This window comes from Hemiscyllium ocellatum, chromosome 18 (genome assembly GCF_020745735.1).
Source record: "Hemiscyllium ocellatum isolate sHemOce1 chromosome 18, sHemOce1.pat.X.cur, whole genome shotgun sequence".
In the NCBI taxonomy this organism is placed as follows: Eukaryota; Metazoa; Chordata; class Chondrichthyes; order Orectolobiformes; family Hemiscylliidae; genus Hemiscyllium; species Hemiscyllium ocellatum.
The window spans coordinates 15,224,211-15,248,076 of NC_083418.1; the positions used below are offsets into that span (position 1 = coordinate 15,224,211).

General features: G+C 43.9%; 1 protein-coding gene across 1 annotated transcript in view; it reads right to left on the reverse strand.

Annotated features, from left to right (window-relative positions):
• Positions 1-23,866, reverse strand: part of LOC132824531 (hatching enzyme 1.2-like) — a 55,342-nt gene that overhangs the window by 19,191 nt on the left and 12,285 nt on the right. Inside the window, exon 3 of the mRNA XM_060839165.1 lies at positions 13,842-14,023. Within this exon, the coding sequence (XP_060695148.1) occupies positions 13,842-14,023 (182 nt within the window). The remainder of the gene's footprint in view (positions 1-13,841; positions 14,024-23,866) is intronic.

The following is a 23,866-nucleotide window of genomic DNA, read 5'->3' on the forward strand; positions in this document are numbered from 1 at the left end:
AAACTCCTAGAAGATTATAGTGTACTGAACGCGCCACAGTATTGTTTAGCTATAATGAAAGCCACAGTTGGAATATTAAGGCACTAGTGAGTTTTAAGAAGATTTGTAGCTCAGGTTGAGGGTCTGGATGTAAGTTTGCTCATTGAGCTGCAAGGTTAGTTTTCAGATGTTTCGTCGCCATACTAGGTAACATTATCAGTGAGCCTCTGGTCATGCACTGGTGGCATGGCCTGCTTTTTGTTTATGTGTTTAGTTTTCCTTGGGTTGGTGATGTAATTTCCTGTTCTTTTTCTCAGGGGCTGGTAAATGGGGTCCAAGTCAATGTATAAGTTGATAGAGATCCAGTTGGCATGCCGTGATTCTAGGAATTCTCACGCGTGACTCTGTTTGACTTGTCCGAGGATGGATGTGTTGTCTCAGTTGAAGTTATGTCCTTCATCATCCATATGTAAGGATACGTGAGAGATGGTCATGTTGTTTTGTGGCTAGTTGGTGTTCATGCATCCTGGTGGATAGTTTTCTGCCTGTTTGTCCAATGTAGTGTTTGTTACAGTCCTTGCAAGGTATTTTGTCAATGACATTAGTAATGCTTGTTGCCTGTATAGGGTCTTTCGTGTTCATTAGCTGCTATTTTAGTATGCTGATGGGTTTGTGGGCTACTATGATGCCAAGGGCTCTGAGTAGTCTGGCAGTCATTTCCTCGATGTCTTTGGTGCAGGGGAGAGTGGCTAGAGTTTCTGGACAGATTTGTCTGCTTGTTTGCATTTGTTGCTGAGCTTCACCAGAGGCTCACTGATGATGTTACCTAGTATGGTGATGAAGCATCTGAAAAAGGAACCTTCCAGCTCAGTGAGCAATCTTACATCCATATTAAGGCACTCAGAGTCTATTGGTGAATTGAATTGAATTTATTGTCACGTGTACCAAGGCACAGTGAAAAGCTTTGTCTTGCGAGCATTCCGGCAGTTTACATAGTTAAGTCATGAATCTCCTGAAGAGGAAGCTGGACCTTGATGATTGGATTAAGGTCACACAGCTGTTTCTAGTGTCCAGAGGCCTCAATGTGAATGAGCAGGCAGTGCTTGTGAAGGATGACCTATATGGAAAGGCCATCAGGAAATACCAAGAGGTATAGATGTTCATAAAAGTCTACCAAGAATGCTTGAGATATTGACAAGGATGTCAGTGATACCTTTATAGCTGCATAATCCTGCTGGTTCCTATTATCAATAGACTCATGTAAACAACCACACCCAATGGCCACTCTCATTGCAATCTCCCTGAACCTTAGAACAAATCAGTACCATAACCAACCCTTCATCTATTGCCACAGCAACCATTTCTGCCCTTCCTCCCACACCACTGACACCACTCAATTGAGCTCCTCCTAATCAATAGAGAACTATAAAAGGAACAATTGGTAAACAAAAATGGATTACACAGAAAAGTGCTGCAAAGTTACTAATACATTTTATGTGATTCAATTAAAGAATGCAAAATGAGCAATATAACACAGTGTCACACACTCATGTGCATGCTCTGTGCTATACAAAGCTTTACTCTTTCTGCTATTGCCTCTACATGGCACAACCATAGTGGATTAGCAGATGTGCAGCCAGGCTGCTCAGAGCCCTGATCTTAAAGCAAAAGAGTGTAGATGCTCCAAGTCTGAAATAGACAGAAAGAATGCAACAGCAGGTGTGTCAGCATCTGAGGAGTTAACCTGTCAAGTCATGATCTTGTATCAGAACTGTGGCAGCTGAAAGGTTTCAATCTTGAACAGCTAAAAATATCGAGGTCTCATTGATATCCAGCATTCCCTCCTCTGCAGTTGTCAGTCGTGAGGTCTGTGAAGGGCTACCGCAATTTCACTCTGTTGTTTTTGTTCTGCAATTTTTTTCATTTTATATTAGACAAGAGGTGGGGAAAGAACATGTGACCCTAATGTGATGAGTTCAACCAATGATTAGCCTGACAGCCTGACCTGCTGTGTTTTTCCAGTGCCAAACTCTCAACTCTAATCTCCAGTCTGCAGTCCTCACATTCTCCAATGATTACATTTGTTAATTATGTTTATTGGAGCATAAAATCACATAATGAAGATGATGAGGGACAGTGCTAGATGTATAGATGGCTCTATGTCAATGTACATACTAAGATAGACTTGAAAGAAATAGGGAATAATTGCAGGATTAAGCCATTCAGCCCTTTGAGCCTGCTCTGCCATTCAATATGATCATGGCTGATCATTCAACTCAGCTCCCTGTTCCCTTTTTTCTCACCCTTATTCTTTGATTCCTTTAGCCCCTAAGAACTATATCCAACAGATTTACAGAGTCATAAAGTCACACAGTATGGAAACAGACCATTTGGTCCAACTTGTCCATGCCAATCAGATATCCTAAATTAAGCTAGTCCCATTTGCCAGCACTTGGCCCACATCCTTCCAAACCCTTCCTATACATGTACCCATCCAGTTGCCTTTTAGATGTTGTAATTATACGCATCTCCATCCATCCTCTGGCAGCTCAAGTATGTACCACCTCCTGTATGTAAAAAATCCTTTTAAAGTCTCCCGCCTCTCACCTTAATTCTATGCTCACTAATTTTGGACTTGTCTATCCTCAGAAAAAGAATTTGATTATTCATCTTATCTATGCCCCACATGATTTTATAAACCTCTATCAGGTCACTCCTCAGCCTCCGATGCTCCAATGAAGGAAGTCCCAGTCTATTCAGCCTCTCCCTATAACTCAAACCCTCCAGTCCCAGCAACATCCTTGTAAAATCTTTTCTGCACCCTCTTAAATTTAACAACATCCTTCTGAAAGAAGGGCAACCAGAATTGTGTTCAGTATTCTAAAAGTGGCCACCTTCTTGAAAATATTCAGTACAGCTTACGGTTGCAGAGAAATCCACAGACTCACCATTCTGTGAGTGAAGAAATTTCTCCTTATCTCGTATGTGGCCTACCCTGTATCCTTAGATTGAGAAATGGGTTGCACGGTAAACAGCTTGAAGTCTTGAAAGCTCCTTGCTTAATCTGATGCACGAGCTTCTGCAAGCCCAAAATGTAGAAAGCTGAGTTAGAAATATTGCTGTCTTTGCCTGGATGAATTACAAGGTGACCCTCATCAACGTTTCAGAAAAAGGTCAAGCCATCCACATTTATGCCTGTGAAACAATGAGTCACAGAAGTCATTTTAGTAATCTGGCCAGATTTGTTATTTACTTTATTTATCACTTGACTGTGTTAATTTGTCTGTCTGCCTTTTTTGTGAATAAGGGCGAAAACAAATGTTTTGGGTTTAAAGCACAGACAAAAATCAGTTTACCGTGCTTCTTAATTTCCTCTCTGCTAAAGTTACTATGTACCTAATAAATTATTAAGCCTTTTGTTTAAGACACAAAACTGGTGGCTTGGAAACTAATCTTTTACAAAATCTGGGATTAGTTATTCACAAGTCTGGTTAAGAACAATCGGAGTGACTATTTGGAGGTCTTTGATGGTTTGATAATTGGGGCTCAATTCCTGAATCTTCAAATGCAGATAATATAGGTCCATGCAAAACTCAGGAAAATTGACTGGAAAAGAACATTGTTTATTGTTGAACACCAAAATAGAGCCATTATTCATGGCACAAATAGGCCAGTCCCAGCTGAGGCAGACAGTTCTGCAGACCAATCCTGGATATGCTTTGTTTTAAAATATATCCAGAAGTACTCTGGAAAAGAAAACAGATTTTTCCCCATCACCAAATCACTGACTGTTTTTGCTTTTAAACGAGCAATCCCCACCAGTAAAACACCCATTCGGCCAATTGGCTATTTATAGGAAAAGCCTGTTATGCATAGCGCAAACCATCAAAAGTAATGGAGAGTAGGGAGAGCAGGCAGGAGCTAAAGCAAAATGGAGTTGGAGTGGAAAATAAAGCACTGAATCCCTCACAATATCCACTTCTCTCTAAAGGCATTGAAAACATTGATGGGACACTCTGTGCTCCCTCTCCAAGGACACCCAGGCATGAACATAACCATCGAAGAGAAAGTGAGGACTGCAGATGCTGGAGATCAGAGCTGAAAACGTGTTGCTGGAAAAATGCAGCAGGTCAGGCAGCATCCAAGGAACAGGAGATTCGACGTTTTGGGCATAAGCCCTTCTTCAGGAATGAGGAAAGTGTGTCCTGAGGAAAGTGAGGAAAGTAGGACACACTTTCCTCATTCCTGAAGAAGGGCTCATGCCCAAAACGTCGAATCTCCTGTTCCTTGGATGCTGCCTGACCTGCTGAGCTTTTCCAGCAACACATGAACATAACCATAGAAAGATCGGCAGAGATGGCCCATTCCACAGCATGCTGCCTGGACTATTCATGGCTAGCCTGACCAGATCCAGGAGCAGACACACATCCCTCTGCACTGGATGCCCAAAGCTCAGGAGGGTGGGGATAAAGTGCAACCAAAAACACCACAAAAGATTTTTTGAAAAACTAAAAAGGGGGTGTATTCACTCACAATCGATATATATAGTGGATCCATTTTTTTCCTCATCTATTTTCTAACTAAACTGTTCAGAAAAAGTTATTAAACACCTCTGGAACTGGTGGGACCTGAACCTGGGCCTCCTGGCTCAAAGGGAGGGACTCTAGCACTGTATTACAAGAGTTCTGGACCTACTTAATAAAGGGTTCAGGTGACAAATTATACCTGGATAGGCTATTTCCTATTACCTAGGAAACTCAACAACACCTTGTATTCATCTAAATTAAACTCCATCTGCCATTCCTCAGCCCACTGGCACAGTTGATCAAGATCTCACTGTATTCCCAGATAACTTCTTCTCTGTCCACAATACTACCAATCATCCGCAACCATGCCTTCTAAATTCTCATCCAAATCATGTATATAAATGATGGATAACTGTGGTCCGAGCACCAATCCCTGTGACACACCGCTGGTCAGAAGCCTCCAGCTTAAAAATCTTCTACCACTACCCTTTGTCTTCTAGATTCAAGATACTTTTGTATCCAATTGGCCAGCTCTCCCTGGACCCTGTAGGACTTAACGCAACAACCCACCTTGCGGTAACTATCAAAGGTCTTGCTAAAGCCCATGTAGATAATATCCACTGCACTGCCCTAATCTACTTTCTTAGTCATCCCTTCAAGACTCAATCAAATTCACGAGACACAATTTCCCACGCACAAAGCCACGCGGACTATCCCAAATGAGACCTTGGCTCTTCAAATGCCTGTAGATTCTGTCTCTCAGAATCCTAACATCTTACCCTCCACGACATTAGGCTCACTAATCTACACTGATCTACAGTTCCCAGGCATTTCTGTGCAACCTTTCTTAAATAATGGCACATTAGCCACCCACCAATCTCTGGGCACTTCACACGTGGCTGTTGATTATACAAATGTTGGTGAACATCCCACATGCTTTCCCTCTGCTTTGAGAGCCTGCATGTCATCCTTACAGGATGGTGATTCAACCTTCTCAACATATGGGGAAAAAAGCAGATCAGTGACTGTTCCTCACACAGTACAAGCTTCTAACCCCCATTTGAGACTGGCAACAGGGTTCCATAGGTCCATCAGAGAAAATGTGACCTCTGTCCTTTTCTGAAATAGTGGGACCAATTTTATTGAAATTGCTACTATGCTCTATAGCCTTGATATTTCTCCTCAGACTTACACATTTGCCTTTGTTAACGTGCCATATAATGATTCGGTAATGTAGTTAGAGCCCATTAAATAGAAGGATGGATCTGAAGTTGGCTGAGTGACAGGAAACAAAGGATAGTGGTGAAATGTTGTTTTCTGACTGAAGGGAGGGGCTACCAGGTGTCAATGGTAAGACCCCTGGTTTTCTTGCTAAGTTTTAATATTCTAACTATGAATGTACAAAATACAATTTCACAACAATTACACAAAATGTAATTTTCACTAAACTCCTTAATATAATACGGGCTCTGTAAATAAAGGCCAATTATGATAAATCTATACAAAATACTGATACTGTCTCAACTGGAGTATTATGCTTGGTTGGAGACACCACACTTAAAACCAAGAAGAGGTTGCAGAAAAAAAACCCATAATTGTTCCAGCTATGACTGACTTCAATTGTGTTTGTACATTTGGGAATTCAGGCTAGTCGTCTTGAAGAAGACGAGATGAAAAGGAAATTATTAGATGTGTTGAAATCCAACAGGTCAGGATAGAGTAGTGAAAAGAAACTATTTCCATTGCCGATTGTGAACCAAGGATACCGATTTAAGGTTTTTGAGCAAAATCATTTTAAACCTAAACCAAAATTCTAAGTCTGTAAAGATTACTAATAATGTTCTTTTAACTCTATTTACAGGTTTGAGGATTCTACAAACATCCAGACCAGGGTACTACCAATGCTGGATTCACAATCCCAGGACAAATACAGAGTTCCTGCATGAGAACACCCGGAACCAAAATCCGAATCCTGACCTAGAACAAAACCAGTCCCAACAGCGACTTGACCCCGAGAAGACCCAACCAGCCCAGGACCTAACGCCAGACCCACAGCGATGCAACCTCAAGGAGGCCTAACCAACCCAGGCCCACTCCCCAATCCTGCAGCTCGAACCCGGGAGGTCCGGCCATTCCTGAATTACCTTCCTGAATCACTTACCTTCTGGAGCAGCAGACTAACACCACTAACAGCTGGTATCGTCCAGTAGCAGAAATTCTACTGCGGAAATCCATTCCCAAGGAGACCAGACCAGTCTAAGGCCAAACTCTGACCAGACAGTGTCCCACCCCAGGGAAGCTCAGCCAAGCCGTACCTGACTCACCTACCTTCTGGAGCAGCAGACTTACACCACTTACTCCCAGGGTAAGACAAAGGGTGGAGGGGTATGCTTCCTAATCAACACTTCCTGGTAATCCTATCTTGCAGTGAAATGCCAACCCTACTATCCATCGCAGGGGTTCACCTCCGCAATCCTGACATCAGTCTCCATACCATCCCGTACCCTGGATGAAATTTATACTACTACAAATGTTCTGGAGTTGAAATTCCCCATGGCCTTATTCTTCATGGCTCGCAACTTAAACCAGGCCAACCTCAAGAAGGCGCTGCCAAAATACCGTGAGTATGTCTCCTGCCCCACTGGAGGACCAAACAACTTGGACCACTGCTACATAACCAAAGATGCCTACCGTTCCAGTGCCTGTCCACACTTTGGAAAATTGGATCACAACACTGTGTTCCTCTTCTCAGCTTACAAGCAGAAGCTGGGATGGGTGGATCCTTCACAGAATGTAGTACAATGCTGGTCTGAGGCAGTGGAAGAGCTTCTCTGGGACTGCATGGAATCGTGGACTGGACCATATTCAAGAACTCAGCAGATAACCCAGACAAGTATGCCACCACTGTCGCAGACTTCATTAGCAAGTGCACAGACGACTGATTGCCAAAGTGATTAATCCGGGTGTTCCCCAACCAAAAACCTTGGATGAACCAGGAAATCCACTGCCTACTGAAGACCAGGCAGGCAGCATTCAAATTAGATGACCAAGACCTAAACAGAAAATCCAGGTATGACCTCCACAAAGCCATCAGGGATGCCAAGAGGCAATGCCAGACCATGTTAGAGATCCAAACCAACCAAATGGACACCCGCCACTTGTTGCAAAATCTACACAACATAACAGGATACAAAATGAAGCGGTGCAAGATGGCGGACAAAAACACATCCCTCCCTGATGCGGTCAATATTTTCTATGCTTGGTTTGAGCAGAATGCCAGCGGCACAGCGTCACCTGCCCTGACAGTCTGGGATGTACCTGTTCCCTCTATCACCATTGCAGATGTCAGATCAGTCTTCCTGAGAGTCAACCCAAAGGAAGCAATGGGCCTGGACAGAGTCCCAGGCCATGCACTTAGGTCCTGTGTGGGCCAGCTGGTGGAGGTATTCACTTACATCATCAACCTCTCCCTCTAAAACCCAAAATACCCACCCCTTAAAAGAGGACAACATCATCTCATACCAAAGAAAGCTTATGGAATGTGCCTTAACAGCTACCACCTCATGGCTCTGACCTCCATAATCATGAGATGTTTTGACTGGCTGGTCATGGTCCACATCAAGTCTTGCCTGCCTCGATGCTCCGCAATTTACCTACCAATGAAACAGGTCCACAGTGGACGCTATTTCCCTTCCACTACACTCATCCCTGTAACATCTGGACAACAAAGATACCTCCATCAGACTCTTACTCAGACTATAGTTCCACCTTCAACAACAGGGTGAGAGGGGAAAGGTATAAAACAGACCGAACTCATACTTTTTTTACTTGATCTGGCCTACTTGTGACTCCAGACCCACAGCAATGTGGTTGACTATTAACTGCCCTATGGACAATCAGAGATGAGCAATAAATGCTGCATAGCCAGTGACACCGTCATCCCGTGAATGAATAAAGAACAAAAAACTTACGTACATGTGACTACAACAAATCAAATCAAATCATCTTTGCAGAGAGAGTGCTTAGGATCTGGAATGTGTAATCTCAGGGTGTGATGAAGGCAGAATCAATTAAGTTGTTCAAGAAATGCCACAAGAGATGCAAAACCTGCAAGCATACCTCCCCCATCATTTCCAGCCAAGCTACAAAGGATCCTTCTACGTCCAGCAGAGAGATTTTCCCGTACATCCAACACCTCATCTACTGTATCCGTTGTTCTCGATGTGGTCTCCTCTACATTGAGGAGACAGGCCGCCAACTTGCAGGACAGCATGGTGACTGAGTGGTTAGCACTGGTGCTTCACAGCATCAGGGATCCAGGTTCGATTCCAGCCTTGGGCGATGGTCTGTGTGGAGTTTGTACAGTCTCCCCGTGTCTAGTAAGCTTCCTCCCATAATCCAAAGATGTGCAGGTCAGGTGAATTGGCCATGCTAAATTGCCCATAGTGTTCAGGGATGTGTAGGTTAGATGCATTAATTAGGGGTAAATGTAGACTAATCAGGTAGGGGAATGGATCTGGATGGGTAACTCCTTGGAGGGTCAGTATAGACTTGTTGGGCCAAATGGCCTGTTTCTACACTGTAAGGATTCTTAGTTCTATGTTTCAGGGAACAACTCCGAGACACACACACCAAACAAGTCCACTGCCCTGTGGCCAACCACTTCAACTCCCTCTCCACACTGCCATGGACATATGAGTCCTGAGCCTCCTCCATCGCCAAATCCAAGGCACCTGATGTCTGGAGGAAGAAAGCCTCAACTTCCGCCTTGGGACCCTATAACCACATGGCATTAATGGCAACTTCGCCAGTTTCCTGATCTCCCCTCCCTCCATCTCATCCCAGATCCACTCCTCCAACTTGGCGTCCCCGTCTTGACCTGTCCTACCTGTCCAGCTTTCTTCCCACCTATCCGCTCCACCCTCCCCTCTGACCTATCACCATCACCCCCCACCTACATCTACCTATCGCCTTTCCAGCTATCTCACCCCCACTCCCAATATCCTATTTATCTCTCGGCCCTCTTCCCCCTTCCCACCCCACATTCCTGATGAAGGACCCATGCCTGAAATGTCGATTCTCCTGCTCCTTGGATGCTGCCTGGCCTGCTGTGCATTTTCGACCATACTTTTCGACTCTGGTTACAGTGAGTGGTAGAATTGAGCTAGCACTGAACAAGAGGGGCGCTATATGGATGGGTAGATAATTAATAAGGCAAATTTGGGATGATAGTGTGACAAATTCACCAGTCTTCATTAAGCTTCAGAGAGAAAAGTTCTCGATAAAACTCAGATAAAATATCATAAGATTCAGTCCAAAATTATGTGTACCAAGCCTTTACACTTGTCCAGTATCAACATCAGCAGGGATCATAATAATGGGCAGAATCTAACTAGGTTTGAGGAACATGGGCTATGGTGAAATGAATGAGAATTAATGAAAGCTGGCAGAATTAAATAAGACAACCAACGAGGCCTGTCTTGACATCAGGAAATAGGAAACTTTGTGCTCATGGACAGACATCCAGATCAAGATTGGACCATGATTTGGAGATGCCGGTGTTGGACTGGGGTGTACAAAGTTAAAAATCACACAACACCAGGTTATAGTTCAACAGGTTAAATTGGAAGCACACTAGCTTTCGGAGCGACGCTCCTTCATCAGGTGATTGTGGAGGGCTCGATCGTAACACTGAATTTATAGCAAAAATTTGCAGTGTGATGTAACTGAAATTATACATTGAAAAATTGATTGTCTGTTAAACCTTTCATCTGTTAGAATAAAGTGATAGTTTCACTTCTTTCATGTGTAAATCACAAAATCCACAAAGGTGATAGCTAGACAATATGTTGAAGGTGTTAGCCCCCTGTGTTCTCTGTCTATGACCTGATGTTTAGATTGATTCTAATCTAATAAGTGAGATAACAGTGTTTTACATAAATTCTTGCAGTTTTTGAGCTCAGAGTTCTACATGAATGTATGCAGTTTTTGAGCAAAGTGCAATGTAACTCTGCAATACAAATTCACCCCACAAAATATATGTGTGCATGTGGGTCTTTGTCTGTCTGTGTGTCTGTCTGTCTGTCTGGGGTGGGGTTGTGAGTGTGAGAAAGTGTGTGTGTGTGTGCGTGCTTCCAATTAAACCTGTTGGACTATAACCTGGTGTTGTGTGATTTTTAAGATTGGACCAGGTTGCATCTCAGGGTCGCTCATTTGCTTTCTTACTGCTTGCTTATTTAGTACCTATCTGCATGCTCGCACCATCCATGATTTCCCTGCCTTGCTTTGTCAAATAGTGTAGTCACACAACCAGGCAGCTTGCTTTGCTGGTCAGCAATCCTCTGTCCAGGGGATGCACAGCTTGCTGTATGGCAGTGTCCTATATCAATCTCAAACCTGCGCCACATGCCAGGAGCTTATGCAGCAAACAGATTGCATTTGTAGCAAGCAGGCGGCCATGTCTCAAAGTCTTAGTGAAGTAGTTCTCATTGATATTCTGTGCAGATACTATGGTGGTAATCACTATCGGGGCTTCTGGCACAGTACATCAAAGACAGCCTCCCGTATCCAGGCAATTGGCTATGGTCAGGCATTTATTTGGCATGTTTCCAGTCAAGGGATGGATGTTTCTGCAGTTTGGGAGGGTAGGCCAGGTTCTTATAGAGGCTTACAAAATCATGAGGGGCATGGATAGGATAAATAGACAAAGTCTCTTCCCTGGGGTGGGGTGTCCAGAACTAGAGGGCATTGGTTTAGGGAGAGAGGGGAAAGATATAAAAGAGACCAAAGAGGCAAATTTTTCACGCAGAGGGTGGTACGTGTATGGAATGAGCTGTCAGAGGATGTGGTGGAGGCTGGTACATTTAAGAGGCATTTGGATGAATATATGAATAGGAAAGTTTGGCGGGATATGGGCCAGGTGCTGGCAGGTGGGACTAGATTGGGTTGGGATATCTGGTCAGCATGGACGAGTTGAACTGAAGGTTCTGTTTCCGTGCTGTACATTTGTATGACTCTATAAATTAAGATGAAAAGGGGAGAGGGGTCAAATGGCTGACATGTCTGAAGGAGTGAGAATCATCAAGTCAGACTTTAGGACTGGAGGATCTGGAAGAGGAAGGAATATAGCAGTGACAGGGGAGGCATAGTATCTGCATGGAGGTATACAGTAAAACAAGGCTGCAAACAGGGAACTGTGGGAGGGTGAGGATGGTGTCATCAATAGTCAAGAGCACCTTGGCTTTAAGTGGGGGAAGTGAATGATCTCTGTATGACTCAATGATCACATACGACATGGTCACCCTGTATACCTGGAGCTAGGTGGGAAAAGTAGGCAGGTGCAGGAGCGCATATCTTTGAAAGTAGCAGAACAGATGGAGAGAACTGTTAATAAATCATATAGTGTTCTCAGCTTTAATTATAGGAACACAGAATACAAGAGCAGGGAGGTGATATTGAATTTGTTAAACATTTGTTAGAATTTAGATGAAATATTGTGGACATTTCTGGGTGCCACACTATCAGGAGGATAGGTTCCAGAACATTCCCAGGAATGAAAGCTTCACTTCTGAGGATAGATTGTAGAAATTGGGAGTGTTATGCTTGAAGAGAAGAATGTTAGAAGAGAACTGATACAGTTTTTTTCAAAATCATGAGGGGCTTGCTAAAGTAGGTAAGGAGAGATTTTTCTACTTGTAAAGGAACAAGTACATGAGGACATAGATTTAAAGCAGAAAGTGAGGACTGCAGATGCTGGAGATCAGAATAGAGAGTGTGTTGCTGGAAAAGCGCAGCAGGTCAGGCAGCATCTAAGGAGCAGGAGAATCAATGTTTCGGGCATGAGCCTGAAATCGACATTCCTGAAGAAGGGCTCATGCCTGAAACGTCGAATCTCCTGCTCCTTGGTTGCTGCCTGACCTGCTGCGCTTTTCCAACATAGATTTAAAGTAATCTGCAAAAGAAGCAAGGATGATGTCAGGAAAAATGATTCACACAGTGAGTAGTTAGGGTGAGGAATGCACTGCCTGAAAATGTGGAAACAGATTCAGTAGGGTATAAAATAATGTGCAATGGTAGAGAAATGGCAGAAAATTGGCAGTAGGTAATGATACTTATTTAACAAGCCAATGTAGGCACAATGAGTCAAATGGCCTCCTTCTGTACCATAGCACTTTGTGATTCTGTGATGTAGACGGATTGGTTGGGGACCTGGATAAGTGTGAAGCCCGTGGAGTTTACGGTGTGGATTATCGGGAAAAGAATGTGGATATTTGGTAGTGGGATATGGATGTCTTGGCACCGCCTTAACAGGAGCCCTGGTTTTCTCCTAGGAGGGACAGGATTCTCTCTTTGTAGTGAGGAGCTGAATATCTGGCAGTTCTCCATCTGTACAACCTCAGTCTGCACTATTATGGGCTATCTACTGAAGTGAGAGAAAAGGAAGGGATTGAGTGAGATGAAAGTGGGTGGCACAGCCTCCTCTCCCAAACCTCCAGGAACAGGCTATCACCTGCATCACCTTTCCACCTGGACCACTAGGTTCCTGGCAGAGTCATTTTCCCATTCTGTGACATGTCCGCATTCTGACGGTTAGGACTGTTTTGGAATGCTTGTGTTCATCCAGATGCACAGCAGCCTTTTAAAAGTGGAAAAGATTGAAGGGATGCTGGTCTCTCAGCAGACACCTGCCGACCGGTGAAATATTCCAGGAATGACATGTGGTAAGATAGAGATGGAATTGGAAGTGAGAAATGATGTATAATGTAGTAGATAATTAATAATATGCGATTGATAAGGTAAGGCAGTAAGATGAGATAACTCATTGGGCCTCATGCTGAAAAACCCTTCAAAAAATTCAAAGCAACTTTGACTTAGCCAATAGAACATTAAATCCAGCTCACCTCAATTTAATTTAGCAGAAAGTGAACAATATATAGAAATAATTCAGACCATACTGTATTCCTAGCAGTACTTCAATAGCCAATATTTCTGAATAGTATCAATCAATTTAATATTATGCTCCAAAAGACTATATACATGGAATAAAGACAAGAAGCCAGTTCAAACAAACCAGTTACCACATGAAATCATATACATCTAACTTTGTGAAAAGGATTATTTAATATGTTAGGCAGTCTGAAGTTATATGCTAAATTGAAACCCAAAATGTATCCCCGATATTGAAATACCTTAAAGGGAAGCAGTCCGCACTTTAATTCTCTACAATATAATATATAACTTTCCAATGTACTGGTCTGCTCTAGAACTTATGGGAAAAATGGTCATATTTGGAAAGAAAGATACTCATTTACAAGTGACATTATAAAATCACCTTACCTGGTTCAATATTACTTATTATGATATCAATATATTTATCCCGATCAGTCCTGGTATGTTCATGTTGAAAACCAAGTGCATGCATCACTTCATGTTGTATTATACCAGCTTGTATACAACCACTTGTAGAGAGTGATATTTCTTGTGACTTTCTATTCATTGGTCCTATATATGACCAACATCTAGAAAAATATGGGTTTAAAATATAACAAATGAACTTTCTTACCCGTGAGCTTGAATTTAACTGGAAAAATTAACATATAAACATAAATCATGAAGCTAATACATAAACTAGTAGCATTCTTAAGAATTTGGTATAGTGGGGGGGAGGTGGCAAGTGCTTTAAAATGAGGGCAATTGTACTATAAACACATAGGTCAATGCACGATGGGACAGTTAAGACTGTTACCTATAATTCCCTGAGTGCATATTCAAGAAGATGGGCACCCCACAGCTACACACAATTAGGAAGTGGATGCCCATCTGGCAAGGTAGGAAGAGACAGATGGCACAAAAATCTTCAGACAGCACAGCACTCAAATATTTTCAGTATTGAAGGATGGGAGAGTACAAACAGCTTGTGGGAATGTCGAATATGTCCTTGGCAAGTTTGGGAAGACAACGACCCAGTAGTATTGTCACTAGACTATTAATCTAGAGAGGAGAAAGTGAGGACTGCAGATGCTGGAGATCAGAGTTGAAAATGTGTTGCTGGAAAAGTGCAGCAGGTCAGGCAGCATCCAAGGAACAGGAGAATCAACGTTTCTGAAGAAGGGCTCATGCCTGAAACATTGATTCTCTTACTCTTTGGATGCTGCCTGACCTGCTGCGCCTTTCCAGCAACACATTTTCAGCTATTAATGTAGAGACCCAAATAATGTTCTGGGGTTGAATCCCATCATGGCAGATGGCGGAATTTGGAATCAATTTTTAAAAAAATCTGGCATTAAGAATCTACTGATGATGTTGATTGTTGGAAAAATCCATCTGGTTCACTACAGTCCGTCAGGAAAGGAAATCTGCCACCCTTACCTGGACTAGCCTTCATGTGACTCCAGATCCACAGCAAAGTGGTTAACTCTCAATTGCCCCGTGAAATGGCCATTCAGTTCTACCAATCACTAAAAAAGTATCAAAGAAACGAAACCAGATGGATCACCTGGCATTGACAGGAAAAGACAATAGCAGAAATAGCTTTGTAAACCCTGCAAAGTCCTCTTCACTAACGTCTGGAGGCTAGTGCCAAAATTGGGAAAACTGTCCCACAGGCTAGTCAAGCAACAGCCTGACATAGTCATCCTCACGGAATCATACCTTAGAGAAAATGTCCCAGACACCACTTTCACCATCCCTGGATATGTCCTGTCTCACTTGCAGAACAGACTGACCAGAGATGGTGGCACGGTGGGATACAGTCAGGAGGGAGTTGCCCTGGGAGTCCTCAACATTGACTCCAGATCCTGTGAAATCTCATGCCTTCAGGTTAAACATGGGCAAGGAAATCTCCTGCTGATGATCACGTACCGTCCTCCCTCAGCTGATGAATCAGTACTCCTCCATGTTGAATAACACTTGGAGGAAGCACTGAGGGTGGCAAGGGCACACAATGTCCTTTGGCTAGGGGATTTCAATGTCCACCACCAAGAGTGGCTCAGCAGCAGTTCGACTAATCGAGCTGGTCGGGTTGTAAAGAGCATAGATGTTAGACTGGGTCTTCGGCAGGTGGTGCAGGGAACAATAAGAGAGATTGACATGCTTGACCTCATCTTTACCAATGTGACATCTACAGATACATCTGTCCATGATAGTATCAGTCAGAGTGACCACTGCATAGTCCTGTTGGAGACAAAGTCCCACCATCACATTGAGAATAACCTTCATTGTGTTGTGCGTCACTATCACCATGCTAAATGGGACAGACTTCAAACAAAGGCACTGTGGGCCATCAACAGCAGCAGCATTGTACTACAGCACAATCTATAACCTAAGGCCTGGCACATCCTCCAATCAACCATTACCATCAAGCCAGGAGATCAACACTGGTTCATGGAGAATACTGGAGGGCATGCCAGGAACAGCACCAGGCATGCTTGGTAGATGAGGTGTCAACCTGGTGAAGCCACCAAGCAGAACTACTTGCATGCCAGACAGCATAAGCAGCAAGTGACATCCACATAAGTGATCCCACAACCAAAGGATCAGATCTAAGCTCTGCAGTCCAGCCACATCCAGTGGTGAGTGGCGGTAGATGATTACACAACTCACTGGAGGAGGAGGCTAATGGAAGAGCCCAGCACATCAGTGCAAAAGATAAGGCTGAAATCTTTACAGCAATCCCTTCAGCCAGAAGTGCTAGATAGATGATCCATCTCGGCCTCCTCCAGTGATCCCCAGCATTTCAGATACTATTTCAAGACTCAGCCAATTCCTTTCATTCCACATGCTATCAAGAAATAGTTGGAGGTACTGGATACTGCAAAGGCTACAGGCCTTGACAATATTCTGGCAATAGTCCTGAAGACGTGCTCCAGAACACGCCACTCCTTGAGCCAAGCTGTTCCAGTCCAGTTCCAGGTATCTACCCGACAATGCGGATAATTGCCCAGTTATGTCCTGGATATAAAAAGGACAAATCCAACCTGGCCAAATACTGACCCATCAGTCAACTCTCCATCATTAGTAAAGTGATGGATGGTGTCATCAACAGTGCTATCACACAGCATCTGCTGATTGATAACCTGCTCAGTGATGCCTAGTTTGGGTTCCGCTAGGGCCACTCAGCTCCTGACCTCATTACAGCCTTGGTTCAAACATGGACAAAAGAACTGAATTCCAGATGGTGAGGTGAGAGTGACAGCCCTTGAGATCAAGGCTGCCTTCACCCGGGTGTGGCATCAAGGAGCCTGAGCAAAACTGAATCAATGGGTATTAGGGGGTAAACTCTCCGGGGGTTAGAGTCAGACCTGACAAATAGGAAGATGGTCGTAGCTGTTGGATGTCAGTCATCTCAGCTCCAGGACATCTCTGCAGGAGTTCCTCAGGGTAGTGTCCTAGGCCCAACCGTCCTCAGCTGCTTCATCAATAACCATCCCTTCATCATTAGGTGATAAGTAAGGATGCTCATCGATGAATGCACAATGTTCAGTACTATTTGTGTCTCCTCAGACACTAAAGCAGTCATGTCCAAATGCAACAAGATCTGGACAATATCCAGGCTTGGGCTGAGAAGTAGCAAGTAAGAATCATGCCATACAAATGCTAGGCTATGACCATCTCCAATCAGAGACAAACGAACCACTGCCCCTCGACATTCAACGGTGTTACCATCACTGAACCCCCACTATCAATATCCTGGGAGTTATCATTGAAGAGAAATTCAGCTGGACTCACTACATGAATGCAGTAGCTATAGGAGAAACCAGAGGCTAGGAATCCCGTGGTGAGTAACTTATCTCCTGACACCTGAAAGTCTGTCCATCATCTACAAGACACAAGTCAGGAGTGTGATAGAATACTCTCCACTCACCTGGACAGGTACAGCACCAACAACACTCAAGCAGCTTAACACCATTCAGGACAAAGCAGCCTGCTTGATTGACACTGTATCCACATGGATCCACACTTTTCACCACTAATGCTCAGTAGCAGCAGTGTGTACTATCTACAAGATGTACTGCACAAATTTGCTAAAGATCCCTCGACAGCATCTTCCAAACCTACTACCATTTCCATCAGAAGGACAAGGGTAGCAGATATGTGAGAACATTATCACCTTCAAGGTCCAAGCCACTCACCATCCTGACTTGAAAATATATCGTTGTTCCTTCACTGTCGCTGGGTCAAAACTTGGACTTCGCTCTCTAATGCCATTGTTGGTCAACCCATAGCAGGTGGACTGCAGCAGTTCAAGAAGTCAACTCATTACCACCTTCTGAAGGGCAACTATAGAACCAGGCAATAAATGCTGGCCAGCCAGCGACAGCCACATCCCCCAAAAATGAATAAATACATTTTAAAAATGGTGGAGATGACAGCATGGTTGGGGAAGAAGGGGTGCTTAGCAAAGTATGGGAGGAAACATTTTGGATAGGGTGAAGTGGGTTACTGGCAATATTAGTCACAGAAATGATTGTAGCACTGGAGAGGTTGTATACTGTTAAGGATCTGTTAGGTTGGAAGAATAGAGGAGCTGCTAAAATATCAGAATTTTTCTAGCCCTATGAGAAAAAAAGCAAATCCAGTTCTGAGGAATGAGGAGGGCAGGAAGGTGATGGCATCATAGTAATAATGTTATGTAGACTAGTAATTCGGAACCCTAGGTTAATGATCTGGGGACCTGGAGATGAATTAAATGAAATTTGAAATGGTGAAATTTAAATTCAATAAAATAATGTGGAATTTTAAAAAGTTAGCCTAAAGGTTAAAAATCACACAACACCAGGTTATAGTCCAACAGGTATAATTGGAAGCACACTAGCTTTCGGAGCGACGCTCCTTCATCAGGTGATTGAACGTCACTCTGAAAGCTAGTGTGCTTCCAATTAAACCTGTTGGACTATAACCTGGTGTTGTGTGAGTTTTAACTGTGTACACCCCAGTCCAACACCAGCATCTCCAAATCATAGCCTAAAGGTGATCAAGTAATCATTGTGAATGTTGCCACAATGAGTTCACTTCTGTCCTTTCAGGAAGGGAATTTACCATCCTTACTTGGTCTGGCTGCATAACTCTGACGCACACTCTTTGTCTTAATAATTCAGAGTAGGCAACAAATTTTGGCTTGCCAGTAATCTCCACATCCATCAACTTTGTTTTTAAAATATAACCTTCTGTGTTTTGGTGAAAGAACATTTGGGAAACACATAATGTTACATCAACTAAAGCAGTTACGGAAAAGGACAGGTACAAAGAAGCGTAAAAATTATTAACTTGAGAGTCAAAATTGAATATTTTAACAATTGATGTGATAATAGAACAATAGGCAATCAAGCTGAATAAAAAGTTCAGAGCAGATTCTAACAAGAAAATAAGAGGCACACAAAGAGACTACAAGGAAAAAACTAGTAGTAAACATAAAAGGGAACCATACATTACACGAATCCAAGCCAGATGCAGGAGCATGGAACAAGACACAAGCCTTTTCTTTAGGTCCCAAGCTGAAAATTTGATACTGTTCTTGCGGCTTGCACTGAATGTTGCTGGAGCACCGCAGCAGGCTCGAGGCAAAAATGTTGGTCAGGAAACACAATAGTGGCTTAAGATGGCAGGCTATTGGAAGCTTGAGAGTATTTTTATGGATATAATGTAGGCGCTTCGCAAACAGGTCATCCAGTCTGCACTTTGTCTAGCAATTTACAGGAGACCACATTGTGAACAGCAAATACTGTAGATTAGATTGAGTGAAGTGCAGGTAAATTTGCTGCATTACCTAGAAGGTAGTCTGTGGCCTTAGATAGAGAGGACAGAGAAGGTAAATCGGCGGGGGGAGGGAAGCGGGGAATAGGTGTTACAGTTTCTGTAATGCATGGGATGGAGCCGTGGGTATGTAGAGGTACTGGAAATGGAGAAGGAGGGACCACAGTGTCATAGTGGAATGATCCCTTTGAAACGCTGACTGGGAATGTATGTCTGGTGATGGCATCCCACTGGAGGTGGTTGAAATGGTGGCTTACTATCCTTCAAATTTAGATTCTGGTGAGGTTGGGTCCCTGCCCTTTTATGGGAAAGAAGAGAAGGGGTGAGGGCAGAAGTGCAAGAAATGGTTCCTGTCAAACATGGTGGCAGGGAATTCTCAGTTGAGGAAAAAGATGGACATTTCTGAGAAACCCTTGTGAAAAACTGTATCATCAGAATAGATACAATGGAAATGGAGAAACTGGGAGATAGGAATTGAGTCCTTACATGTAGCAGGGTATGAGAATGTTTAGTCCAAGTAATTGTAGGAGTCGGTGAGTTTGTAATGGATATCGGTGGTCAGCCTCTTCCTAGAAACAGAAACAGAGATATTGAGGAAAGGCAGGGTTGAGTCAGAGATGAATCAGGTGAAGATAGAGCTGGGTGGAAATTGGATGTGAAATTGATCAATTTTTCCAATTCTGAACAAGAGAAAGAAGCAATGCCAATGATGTAATCTATGTACTAGATAAAGAGTCGTTAAGGAGGGTGTGGGGGAGGTGGATGGGGCACAAATAGGATCGGAACAGGGAATGTTCTACATACCCCAAAAATAAGCATAACTGGGGCCCATGCAACTACCAATGGTCACAAATTTGATCTGAGAAAAATGAAAAGAGTTAAAGGAAAAGTTGTTCAAAATGAAGACGAGTCAGGTGGAGGATGGCCATGGTGGATGGGGATGATTCAGGCCTTCGAATGAGGAAGAACCAGAGAGCTGTAAGACCATTCTGAAAGGGGATAGACATGTAGAGGGATTGCATGTCCATAGTGAAGAGGAGGTGGCTGATGCCTGCAAACTGGAAGTTTTGAAACAAATGCAAAGGGTCAGAAGAATCATGGATGTAAGTTGGATAAGACTGGACAAGAGTAGAAAAGAAATCGAATCAAGGTGGGAAGAAATAAGTTCAGTGGGGGAAGAACAGGCGAAGCCATGAGTCTGCCTGGGTAGACCTGTTTATAGATTTTGAGAAGATGGTAAAAGTGGGCTGTATAGGGCTGGGGAATCGTGAGCTTGGAAGCTGTGGAGTGGGGTGTGGGAGGATGGTGGATCACTAGCTAAGTACAGTAATCATTACAGACAATGGACACTATAGCCCAATGTCAAATGGTGGAGTCATGGTTTGGGGAGATAGGAGGAGGTCTTGAAGAGTTGACACTCAGCTTATGCAGTGCAGAGTCAGACAACAGCAACATCGCTCTTGTTGGCAGGCTTGAGTACAAAGTCAGAGTTGGGTCTTAGAACATGAAGTCCAGAGGGATATAACGGGTGACAAGGTCAGAGAAATTAAGGCAATCAATGTCACATCAACAGTTTTCAATGAACAGGGCAAGTACAGGCAAAAGGCTAGAGGGAGCAGTTCAGGTGGAAATGGATGAAGGGATCTGTGGGACGGTGAGGACTCTTGTCCAAATAATTGGGCAAAGACACAAAGGCGATGGAAGAAGAGTTCAATATCATTTTGTGCCTGAAATTCATTGTGGTAGGGTCTCAGCAGGATAAAACTAAGTCCTTTACTGAATAAAGCAGAAGTCAGTAGGGATAGTAAGTATCTAGGTAAAAACAATGAGTATGGTTGCTGGAAACCAGATTTTGGATTAGTGGTGCTAGAAGAGCACAGCAGTTCAGGCAGCATCCGAGGAACAGTAAAATCGACATTTCAGGCAAAAGTCCTTCATCAGGAATAAAGGCAGAGAGCCTGAAGTGCGGAGAGATAAGCTAGAGGAGGGTGGGGGTGGGGAGAAAGTAGCATAGAGTACAATAGGTGAGTGGGGGAGGAGATGAAGGTGATAGGTCAGGAAGGAGAGGGTGGAGTGGATAGATGGAAAAGAAGATAGGCAGAAAGGACAAGTCCGGACAAGTCATGGGGACAGTGCTGAGCTGGAAATTTGGAACTCGGGTGAGGTAGGGGAAGTGGAAATGAGGAAACTGTTGAAGTCCACATTGATGCCCTGGGGTTGAAGTGTTCCGAGGCGGAAGATGAGACGTTCTTCCTCCAGGCGTCTGGTGGTGAGGGAGCACCGGTGAAGGAGGCCCAGGACCTCCATGTCCTCGGCAGAGTGGGAGGGGGAGTTGAAATGTTGGGCAACAGGGCGGTGTGGTTGATTGGTGCAGGTGTCCCAGGGATGTTCCCTAAAGCACTCTGCTTGGAGGCGTCCAGTCTTCCCAATGTAGAGGAGACCACATCGGGAGCAATGGATGCAATAAATGATATTGGTGGATGTGCAGGTAAAACTTTGATGGATGTGGAAGGCTCCTTTAGGGCCTTGGACGGAGGTGAGGGAGGAGGTGTGGGCGCAGGTTTTGCAATTCCTGCGGAGGCAGGGGAAGGTGCCAGGATGGGAGAGTGGGTTGTTGGGGGTGGTGTGGACCTGACCAGGTAGTCACGGAGGGAATGGTCTTTACGGAAGGCGGAAAGGGGTGGGGAGGGAAATATATCCCTGGTGGTGGGGTCTTTTTGGAGGTGGCGGAAATGTCGGCAGATGATTTGGTTTATGCGAAGGTTGGTAGGGTGGAAGGTGAGCACCAGGGGCGTTCTGTCCTAGTTACGTTTGGAGGGGTGGTGTCAGGAGACAGAGTTGGGGGAAGAAGGAAGGTTCCTTTCATGTCCTTACCCACCCTCACACCCCAGGCCCTGTGGGCTGCTTTCAACACAGTCAACTCATTTTCACCTCCTCATGATCCTCTTCACCAGCTTTCTCCTTCCCTGGCTTATTACCAACAATTCCTTTGCCTGCCTGCCTTATTTTCTCTCTTGTCTGGGCTCTGTATTCACATGTCTGCTTAATCCTTTCTGCTCCACTTCCTCTCATCAGCAGATATACAGCATTTCTCAAGCTGCTATTTGTCTTGAAGGTGATCATTGGACTCAAAATGTTAACTCTGCTCTCTCTCCACAGATGCTGCCAGACCTACTGAGTTTCTCCAGCAATTTCTGTTGTTGTTTCAGATGTTCAGCCTCCATAATTCTGGTTTTATTTTAATCCAGTTTTAATCTGTGACTACAGGATGCGCAAATAGAGTCAGAGTCACAGAGATGTTCAGATGGTTACAGACAGACCATTTAGTCGAACTCGTCCATGCCGACCAGATATCCCAACCCAATCTAGTCTCACTTGCCAGCATCTGGCCCATAACCCTCTAAACCCATCTTATTCATATACCCATCCAGATGCCTTTTAAATGTTGCAATTGTACTCGCCTCCATCATCGGCAGCTCATTCCATACACATACCACCCTCTGTGTGAAAAAGTTGTCCCTTAGGTCTCTTTTATATCTTTCCCCTCTCACTATTCTTCGTCATTTATATAAATGATTTGGATGTGAGCATAAGAGGTATAGTTAGTAAGTTTGCTGACAACACGAAAATTGGAAGTGTAGTGGACAGTGAAGAACAACATTCCGTTAGGAAGGAGACCAGAATTGCAAGCAATATTCCAACAGTGGCCTAACCAATATCCTGTACATCCGCAACATGACCTCCCAACTCCTGTACTCAATACTCTGACCAATAAAGGAAAGCATACGAAATGCCTTCTTCACTATCCTATCTACCTGCGACTCCACTTTCAAGGAGCTGTGAACCTGCACTCCAAGGTCTCTTTGTTCAGCAGCACAGGGTTCAGAAAAGATTTACAAGGATGTTGCCAGGATTGGAGGATTTGAGCTATAGGGAGAGGATGAACAAGCTGGGGCTGTTGTCCCTGGAGCGTCGGAGGCTGAGGGGTGACCTTATAGAGGTTTACAAAATAATGAGAGACATGGATAGGATAAATAGGCAAAGTCTTTTCCCTGGGGTCTGTAACCGTCTGAACATCTCTGTGACTCTGACTCTATTTGCGCATCCTATAGTCACAGATTAAAACTGGATTAAAATAAAACCAGAATTATGGAGGCTGGAACTAGAGGGCATAGGTTTAGGGTGAGAGGGGAAAGATATAAAAGAGACCTAAGGGGCAACTTTTTCACAGAGGGTGGTACATGCATGGAATGAGCTGCCAGAGGAAGTGGTGGAGGCTGGTACAATTGCAACACTTACGAGGCCTTTGGATAGGTATATGAATAGGAAGGGTTTGGAGGGATATGGGCTGGGTGCTGGCAGGTAGGACTAGATTGGGTTTGGATATCTGGTCGGCATGGACGGGTTGGACCGAAGGGTCTGTTTCCATATCGTACATCTCTATGAGTCTATAATGGAATTTTAATATATGCCAGAATAGTGTATGAAGGAGCTCTTGTAAGAACTGTATTTCGGGATTCTATTGCTGCCTCGAAGTTGTGCTGTGATTGCTGAATAAAAGAGACTATTTTCACCACTCCCTGTTTCTAGCCATTATTTGAACATGATCC